This window comes from Cheilinus undulatus, linkage group 7, assembly GCF_018320785.1.
Source record: "Cheilinus undulatus linkage group 7, ASM1832078v1, whole genome shotgun sequence".
NCBI lineage: Eukaryota > Metazoa > Chordata > Actinopteri > Labriformes > Labridae > Cheilinus > Cheilinus undulatus.
The window spans coordinates 27,021,667-27,031,495 of record NC_054871.1 but is presented as its reverse complement, the minus strand read 5'-3'; the positions used below and the strand labels follow the sequence as shown (position 1 = coordinate 27,031,495).

General features: G+C 39.6%; 1 protein-coding gene across 1 annotated transcript; it reads right to left on the bottom strand.

Moving 5' to 3' along the window:
* Window positions 1–2,341: 2,341 nt before the first annotated feature.
* Window positions 2,342–8,984, bottom strand: LOC121512160 (lipoprotein lipase). The gene is made up of 10 exons (XM_041791264.1): window positions 8,732–8,984; window positions 7,684–7,880; window positions 7,201–7,380; window positions 6,960–7,071; window positions 6,622–6,855; window positions 5,732–5,974; window positions 5,478–5,598; window positions 5,017–5,235; window positions 3,671–3,778; window positions 2,342–3,580 (listed from the first exon to the last, which is right to left on the bottom strand). The coding sequence occupies exons 1-10, from the start codon at window positions 8,829–8,831 to the stop codon at window positions 3,559–3,561; spliced, it is 1,536 nt and encodes a 511-aa protein (XP_041647198.1). The 5' UTR covers window positions 8,832–8,984; the 3' UTR covers window positions 2,342–3,558.
* Between the last annotated feature and the right edge of the window lie 845 nt (window positions 8,985–9,829).

The window sequence follows — 9,829 nt, the reverse complement described above, 5'->3', positions numbered from 1 at the left end:
GGTGGTTGCCATATTTAAAATGCACATTTGGTCAGTTTAGAATTAGGTCAAGAGCAGGAGCTGAGGTACGCCCTTAGCCCTCAGGCTAATGCTACAGTGTGCAAGTCTGTCCGTCAGATCAGCTACTCCCTTTAATACAAATAACTCTCATCCTGTAATAATGTATCTACTGTAAAATGTATGCAGATAAAGACATGATCTGATTTGAGCAAATTTTTCTTTTTAACCAGGCTCTGTTAAAGTGCAAGTCCAGTCTTAAGTGCACACTTGAGTAAATGCAGTTTTTTATACTTGCTGCTAGCCCAACAATCACATGACTCCACAGATTTATGTTTTGGCTTTGTGAAATGACTCAGCCCTTAGAGATGGAAAGCACTGAATGAAACTTATACATTGTAGACAAATAGTACAAAATACTTTTGTCCATGAGGAGTCTTGAAGACAAATTCCTGTGCAAACAAATGCCATATAGTAAATAGTGAAAGATTTCTACACCGCATTCCACATTATTATGCAAATTATATTTTTCTCTGATTTTCTAAATATTAATGCAAATAACAGTCAGAATATTTTTAAGTCATCAGCCATTAGTGCATAATTCAAATGTTTTTGAACAAACTTCACAATGACAAAAATTATTTAAAAAAAAAATAAAAACCTCAAAATGCACTGTTCCACATTATTAAGCACAACAGCTTTTTAAAACATTTTATAGGTTGTAAAGAACTGAAAATGGTCATTTGTAGAAATTGCAGCATCAGGGGGTCATATTTACTGAAATCAAAGCAGCTCCCAGAGCTGCTGTTTTGATGTGAACTGCCTCCCACCCTCACAGATCTTTAGCTTGAGGATGCTCCAAAGGTTCTCAGTAGGGTTGAGGTCTGGGGAGGATGGGGGCCTCACCATGAGTTTCTCTCCTTTTATGCCCATAGCAGCCAATGACACAGAGGGATTCTTCGCAGCATGAGATGGAGCATTGTCATACTTGAAGAAAATTTTGCTACAGAAGGCACGATTCTCTTTTTGTACCATGGAAGAAAGTGGTCAGTCAGAAACTCTATATACTTTGTCAAGGTCATTTTCACACCTTCAGGGACCCTAAAGGGGCTTATCAGCTCTCTCCTCTTGATTCCAGCCCAAACATGACTCCACCCGCTCCTTGTTGACGTCCCGGCCTCATTGGGACATGGTGGCCATCCACCAGCCATCCACTACTCCTCCATCTGGACCATCCAGGGTTGCATGGCACTCATCAGTCAACAAGACTGTTTGAAAATGAGTCTTCATGTATTTCTGGGCCCACTGCAACCATTTCTGCTTGTGAGCACTGGTTAGGGGTGACTGACTAGTAGGTTTACACACGACTGCAAGCCTCTGGAGGATCCTACACCTTGAGGTTGGTGGGACTCCAGAAGCACCAGCAGCTTCAAATACTTGTTTGCTGCTTTGTAATGGCATTTTAGCATCTGCTCTCTTAATCTGATGAATTTTTCCGTCAGAAACTTTCCTCATTATGTCTTTATCTGCACAAACCCATCTGTGCTCTGAATCAGCCACAAATTTCTTCACAGTACAATGATCACACTTAATTTTTCCGGAAATATTGAATGTTTTCATTCCTTGTCCAAAGCATTACACTATTTGACACTTTTCCGCAGCAGAGATCCTTTTTCTTTCCCATATTGCTGAAACCTGTGGCCTGCTTAATAATGTGGAACATGTGGAAAAGTGCATTTTGAGGTTTTTATTTTTTTTTTAAATAATAGTTATCATTATGAAGTTTGTTCAAAAACATTTGAATTATACTCTAACTGTTGATGACTTGAAAAATATTATGACTGTCATTTGCATTGATATTTAGAAAATCAGAGAAAAACGTAGTTTGCATAATAATGTGGAACGCGGTGTATACCTCTCATACTCTGAAATTCAATGTCAGTTACCTGGTACATGTAATGATACCAAGAATCCCCTGATATCTGTGTTACTTTGGTGGGAAGATCTGTCATGTTCGGAGATAAATCTCAGGATTTATCTGCAGGGTCACCTCGACACAGTCAGCCAAACACAACGGCCTCAAGCTTCAAGGACCATGAGAGATAAGCAGAGCTTACTTTGTCTGATTTACAGATCCAAGTATTTCTTTCCATCAAAAACAGATGTGAGAGTTCAAATAGTTTAAAGGTTTGATCAAATGCATGTTTTGCATAAAAAATGAACAACCTTGAGCTAATAAATCTGACTGATAATGATGATATGGTTTTTCTGATTTGATACAAAATAATAATAACAATTTAATATCAGTTTAAATGACCTTAAAATAAATGTCAAACTCATGATATCCTCTTATTTTGATTTAATAGAGAAAAAACATACAGTGTGTATTTACAAATATGTACAAAAGATTTCAGAAATACACCTTTTACATATTAAAAATATATAGCTAACAGTTTTACATACTACAAAATCAGTCATCCTTATCCAGGTATTTACATAAATGTACAAGTAACACAGTTTAGCATTCTCTCCCCATGTTGTCAGTGCAATAATAAAAAAAAAACATTTCCACATCATTTAAGTGGGTAGAAATGAAGTCACAATGATTACAGTACCGATCTCTAAAGAGCTGAGGTTTGACACTGCTCACAGAGCTGGAAATGTAAGAACCAATAAAAGAGCATCCTTCAAAACTCAGAAAGTCACATGCACAGAAAACTGCAGGGAACAGAGGATCCAGATAGTGCAACAAAATGCTTAAATAGAGATGAACTGTACCTCACATCGAGCATTATGTACCCAATTTACTTCAGCTACCTTAACGCGCCTGACACACGATATGTTCGACATTTCTCTGAAGTAACAGCCTCCAAGTAACATGACATGGAGCAAAGTTTTGAAAAACAATATTTGCATGTTTGGAGGTTTGAGAAAATGTCACAAAGTCAAGAGAACAAAACTAAAGAACACAAATGTGTAAAGTAATAACAAGGCACAAAGATCAGAGTTAAGCAGTTTGCAGCAGCTTAGTTCTGGCGATAGTAAGGCACAGTGGTTCATATCCCACAGTCACATACAGTGCTGAGAGCCACAGCGGTGAATGCTCTGTTAGATAATACATACATGACTTTATATTAAGCTGCACACACTGCATAAAAACAGAAATCATTCATACCTCTTTTATGAACATCAGGAGTACGTTTATCTTCACAGTGGTTGATCTAACGTCTTGTTTAACAAAATGGGAATCCCATGACAACCACTAAAGTAAATGTCACTGATTCCTCTCAGTATGTGAGGCTCTGAATGGAGCTTTAGCAGAATTAAATTCTTTGGACAAAAAAATATGAACCAAAGAAGAAAACACTTTCTTGTACAAAAATGGAGTTTCAGTTTAAAAAAAGCAACATTTTTTACATCATTCACACAGATATTGTTTTAAATAATGAGCATTATTTTATGACTTGTATGATCTTTGAAATAAAATAAGTTACTGATGTATAAGTTATTTCTTAAGTGCTGAAATGGGTTGAAGGGCTTTCTATGTATGTGTTCTCCAGGTCAGTGTTTCTCCATAGTGACTCTAAAGACAGAGAAAGGTTTCTTTTATTCATGAGCACTTACAGAATCATCAAAAGTCATTGTGAAGCTGTGGAGGTTTTTTTTTTCTTACCTTTTTGGAAATCTTTTTGAGTTAGACCTCCACGAATCCTTACATTTAACAAACGTGACCTCTTTTGTTAAGTCCTTAGTTTCAGGGTCTTTGACACAGAAAACCATCCTGAAAAAGAAACACATTAAGGCAAATGTGAAATCTTGGTCAAAAAAATGTTTCAATATTTTCTCAGAAATTTTCAAAGTTCAAAATAATCATGGAACATTACGAGAGGGAGTTGTTTTAGAGGCAAATGCAAAGCCAGAACTACACTCCAGACATGGCTGCTGGGCGGAGTGATTTCAAAAGCGCACGTCTACAATCTTTTTCAAAGTTTCTGCTGCGTCCAGCTGATGATACTCCAGGTGGAACCAAGTAACTCCAGCACTGCCTGAGGTGCGCACTGTGTCACTCCGCCCTGTGGTTTACTCAAGAAAGTAGTTCAGAGTATTTGCCTCATGTGTTGTAATGTTACATAATTATACGTTATTATTTCATAGCATGGTGAATGTGCAGGTAACAACTTTTGGAGCGTTTTGGAGTTGTTGGATTGTGTGTTTGATGAGGGAAGGCCAGAAATACCATATGTCTCTGTAGCGTTAGCTGAGCAGCTCGCATCTCAGCCCCATCAATCTAAAAACAGTTTGCACCGACAACTAAAGGTAACAAACATACTCCTAAGACTATAGTGATTATGGCAATGGGCGAATTTGCCAAAATGTTGAGGTATCCCTTTAACTTGAACTCCAAAATCCCCTTTAAACTTGCATTCCCCTTTCTTTTCCTCTACCTTTCATTATTTTAGACTATGTGCACAATACGCTACCTTAAATGCCATGACATGATCAAGCAAATTCAGAACAAGGATGATACGAAATTCCAAATATGCTAACAAGTCAGTGTAGATTAGATTAAGTTTTCAGAGGTCTCAATCAAAAGTGCCATCTAAAATTTAAGAACACTCTAAAGTAAAACTAATTTTTAAGGGCGCTTAGAGATCTTACATTTTCCAAATTTAATTAAAGGTGTTTTAAGAACCTGTGGGAACCCTGCTGAAGTCAAAATCGGGAAGAATTTTCACCAAATTTTGTCAAAAATAATTAAAGTTGATAACACATTTCGAAAACTTTTGGAAAGATTCTTGAATCTTTTTGAAGATTTTTGAAACTTTATACAAATTGTATCAGATTTTCCTCAAAAACTTGTTTATACTAATATATTATTATATACTGTATAATAACCAGTAGTATGAATATTTGCTTCTATTCAGAAAAGAAATGCTAAAATAAGGAGCAAGCATTTGTTTTGTCTGATTCTGTTGGCTTTCTATGAGTTTTGTTAAGTCCTTTTACTGTACAACTCACTTTTGTTGGGTCTCTCCAGCTCGGACTCGGATTTTGTGAACCTTCACATCTGCGTTTTCAGAGCTCCTCGACCAAATAGAGGAAACCATTTTCACCATGTTGGAGGCTGACCACCTCTTTGTCTCCTCCCATTTAAACTTCAGCATCAAGAGATCTCCAATATCTTTCTCTGTTGCCAGCAGGAATGAATGAGTCTTATTCGTTGCTATTTTCTCCTTTCTTTGAGACACAAATAAAAAGACGTGTTAGTGTCACACTTGTAGACAGAGAGAAATTTCCTCTTATAAACTCTGCTCTATAAACCACAACATAATCACAAAAGAACAAATTTACTGCCAAGTCTGAGGTTACATCACTGTTTATGGTCTCTGCTTCATGCTGCGCTTCGAAACAACTTGTAAAACTTGTAAAATGCAAGTCACTGTACTATTTTTATGAAGCTGCTTAAACAAACCACTCACAGCTTCAGCTCCAGGTTTTCTGCCTCTGCTTTTGTCCCATACAGTGAAACAGTGAGTGAGGGCTCCATCTCTGAGCGGTCAACATTACTGAGGAAGTGGATCTTCAGCTGATAGTGGTAGACTGTTGACCAAAAGAGCATCATCAAAGGAGCTTGTTTCAACAAAATCATAGCTTTATCTAAAAATCATGAAAACAGTGCTATGTTTCACTAAGAGAAGTGTTAAATATACACTGCACTGCCTTTTATTCTCACCTCTAAATGGCATTGAGGCTCGTGTATTGGTGAACATCTGAACATCGCGAGCCCTGCGGACTTTGATGATGTCGTAGCCAACTTTGTTGCAGCGGCTTTTTCGACAACTAAGACACATGCCCCGGTTGAAGGTGTCACTGTTACTGCACCTGTATGCCTTTCCTGCTTCCTGCTCATTCAGCAGAGAGTCGATGAAGAGGTGGACAGAGCGCTCATGTTCACACTTCACTGCATCAGTTATAGCTGCAGGGGAGAAAAGAAGAAATATTAAATGCATTATATAAACTAATACATGAACTTATTAAGCCACACTGGCTTTTTAGATGCTTTCTCAGCCATGTTTTGGGACCTTTGTTTACTTCCAGAGCTGTGTAAATGGAGTCACTATGCAACAAAAAGCTACAGTAAGGCATCTAAATATAATTTTATCCTTTGTGAATGTACTTTTTCAAAAATCAAGTGTATAGCAGTTGTTCAGGTAGGCCCCTGAGTTGAGCACTACCATATATGATCTCATGCAAGCCCTTATCAGCTAGCTGTCGGCTGATTCGCTCTAGGCATGCAATTGGCTAATTGTACTCATAATGCCATGTTTAAACTGCTTTAGCCTGGGTGTGCATTGCTGCTTCCACTCCAAGTTGCTTTTTGCAACCCTCCTCCACCCCAGCTCCTCTGTGCTGTATCTGACTTAATCAGTTTTATTCTGTAGTCATTGATCTTTGCTCTGCCCTGCAACGAGAGCAGATTAATAACTTCTAATAAAGAGAAGAAGTTATAACCACAAATCATGTGTGTTTCTTGATAAAGTGGTCCTGACTGAAATGTGCATTATATTATATAGTAAAAATCTACGATGGAAAGGTCATCACCAAACAGACAGTTAACCTTACCAAAAATTCCAAAGTTAGCAATCTTCTCCAGGGCCCCCCTGAGGTTACAGCCTGGCTGGAAGCTGCCTCCATTTGGGTAAATGTCAACATGGCCAACAGGCTGCTGGATCCCGATGCTGAAACCCAGTGTACCCCTTGTAAAGGTGTGGAGAACGTCCACAAAGTGAGCATCATCCGGGGAGAGGCGCCCATGAGCATGCTCTCCCTCAAAATCAGGACCGGCTGGGTCTAAACCTGCAAAAAGGAAGTAGTAACTGTATTAACAAACTGAATCACAATAATTTAGACTTCAACTAAGTTATCAATTATCCTAGAACTGGATTTTCTGTTTAGCCTACCTGTTATTCTTCCGACTTTATTGGTTGCATGGCTTCCAGCAAATCCTGCCACATGAGCCCCAAGGCTATAGCCAATCAGATGAAGGTTCTCAACAGGCATGTTGGTTGTTTCCTTTAAAATGCAGAAATAAAATCAAGACAGTGTAACTTTGACTTGAAATGTAGTTAGTGAAAGCTACAAAGTAAGATCTACTTCTGAAGCAGCACATGCTGTTACCTGCTGATTTTTGATCCGGCTTACCTCTATCCAATCGATGAAGCGAGCGACCTCCTGTCCCACTGCTTTGGTGTTCTGAGCCGCCACGCCATAGTGGTTCTGTGCCGAGTAGAGCCAGTCCACCACGATCACGTTAGCCGTCCGCTCTCTCTCATACAGGGCAGAAACCAGCTTAGCCACCCAGCTTTCAAACAAACCACTAACCTGTTGAAATGACAATTAATAATATAATAATTCATAGATTCTGCTGGAAGAATTTATGATATTCTTAACCTGGACTGTTCACCTTCACAGGATGTTCTCTTGCAATAACTCAAACAAGTTTTCACTTGAAAAGAAACTTTTAAATTTGGCCAGACTTTGAGACACCTGCTTTAGGTGAAGAAATAATGACGCACAACTAGGCAAAGGTGGTTTTTTTCTTAAACACTGCATAGTTAAGTGAACAAAGGCTTCTGGTGTTTAATGACTGGGCCTGTCACAACAGGCTGAAACATCTCTGCTCACCGTCCATCCATGGATCACTAGGAAGGTTTTGGAGGTGCTGTTGAAGGTGCATGCAGTCAGGGAGTCAGGGTTACCCGGAACAATGTAGCAAAGGTCATCATCAGGATGGGACGGTTTACGGAGGGAGAACTTGGCAAAAGTTTGATTTTTGTCATCTCTGTGGTCAAACAAGTCTCTCAGAGGGTCCAGGAAGTTACCTGAAAGATAGCAAGACGGCATATGTATATTGTTTGTCTTTCAAGAGAAATTCCAGTGCTGGTGTTTGTGTCAGGGGTGTAAATCTGATCTAATGTTCTGGCTGGGCGATCCGAGATGCCTGACTAGTTCACTGAGTGACTGGTTCCAATAAGAGTGGGCCCCTTGAGGGCCCCTCAGAAAATGAGCCTCCACCTTGGACGAGATCAGTCCTCCGGGGTTACAGGGGTTCACTATGTCAGACTGAGCTCCATAGAAACCAGCTAGAGTTTTCCCTGGCTTTGTTCCTGCTATCTCACCCACTATAATCTGCCCAAAGTTTCAGAAGTTCTGATGCAGTCAGCTGACTCAACTCAACTGGGGGTGGTGCTGCTTTTCAGAGTGGGGGGTGGGGAGGTGGATGTAGGGAGCTGCACAGATTTACTTGGCTTACATTGTAGAAGGCTTGCTGCAGCTGGGGGCCATATTGTAGCCTATTGATAAATGAGCAATAATGATCTTGTAGAAGTCCGTTCTTATTGAGATCATTTAGCAGCCTGAACGTTTTCATCACTTTAGACTCTGAAACAAACCCCTAGACTCCCCTGGCCACTAGCAGAGAGTAAAAGTTAGATATTCGCCAAAACAAAGACAGGTTTAGTCACAGACACGTGATGCACCGTTTCTCATAGAGACCGTTAATGTTATTATCAGGGTCCAAACTACACACACATCCGGCTCAAACACAACACAAGCCACACAGTACCCTTACACCGCGAGTTTATGCGCCTTTATGCCCTCCCAGTCCTCCAGTTCCAACCAAAGAAAAGTGCGATGATGAGCGGTGAAGTAAATGGATGAAGTTTAAACTCACCAGAAATAGAATTGAAGAGCTCTTCCTCCAGGGCGGTCACACACTGCACAGCTGCGTTCAACACCACAAAGTACAGAAAATTTACCCGCCACGCTTTCATTTCTTACACAGCTTAGTCCTTTTTAGACAAACGTCTTTAGTATTGACCACACTCAAACGGAAGAGTAAAAATATTCCTTCTCAGAGCGGGTTTGCTGCGTCCTGTTGCGCGCAAAGCGCTGATATCTGAACCACCTTGAACTGTCCGCTTCTTAAATAGCTCCTCTGACAAGCCATTGGCTGCTGACCCCGGGCGGGGAATGGAAAACTCTGAGTTAAGTAAATCATTAGACTCGTTTACAACTGTGGCTGGCAAGGCGACGGCCCTTTCTTCAAACCAGCAGAATGCTCTGAATGCTTGTAACTCTATTAAACGCATGTTTCTGACATACAAACATGAGGATGGAACAGCAGAAACATATAACAAATGTATGCAAAAGTTAGTAAAATGACTGCCCTACTCTATGAAGTGATTGCTACTGAAACTGTTTTGCTCAAATCTGCTTAAAAGTGATCTAACGTCATGTTTGGGCTTAAAAGTAGGATTACTAAATGCAAAACAAAACCGAGCTCTGTAGAAGCTGCATGCAGATTTGCATGCTATGTTCAATGCTGTCAGTGCCTTTGGAAAGGGATGATTTACATGCAGAGAAAAGAAAATTAAAGGGAATAAAAATGTGTTAAAGTGAGTTTAGAAAGGTTACAGGCTTGTTAGAGAAATCACAGATTGAATTTGGTCAATGTGCAGTGAAAAAATGTCAATCCTATTTAAAACAAAAATGTTGATAAGTTTTAACTAAAATCTTCATGTAACTTGGGTTGAAAACTGAATGAGTAATTTAAACAGTTTTTTTAAGCTGTCTAAAACTTTTTTGTTTTTTATTGTGTGGCCAGAATTTACATTTAGGAGAATCTGCTCAAATGAACAGTCTTAGTCACTGGTTAGCTGCACATCAGGCTCTCCCACACATTCAGTGAAGGGTGCAACTTGGTAGTATGCAAAATAGGTGCCTCCTAAGGACACCCTGGGGCCCCTTTTCCCTTTTCAACTGTGGTTAT

Bases quoted from the DNA above. Each gene is read 5' to 3' on its own strand.
- LOC121512160 (XM_041791264.1), bottom strand. From the start codon at position 8,831: ATGAAAGCGTGGCGGGTAAATTTTCTGTACTTTGTGGTGTTGAACGCA. The intron at 7,072-7,200 runs GTAAGCCGGATC...TGCATTTTAAAG, and splicing joins GCTTCATCGATTGGATAGAG to GAAACAACCAACATGCCTGT. The intron at 3,581-3,670 runs GTAAGAAAAAAA...CTCTGTCTTTAG, and splicing joins TCAAAAAGATTTCCAAAAAG to AGTCACTATGGAGAAACACT.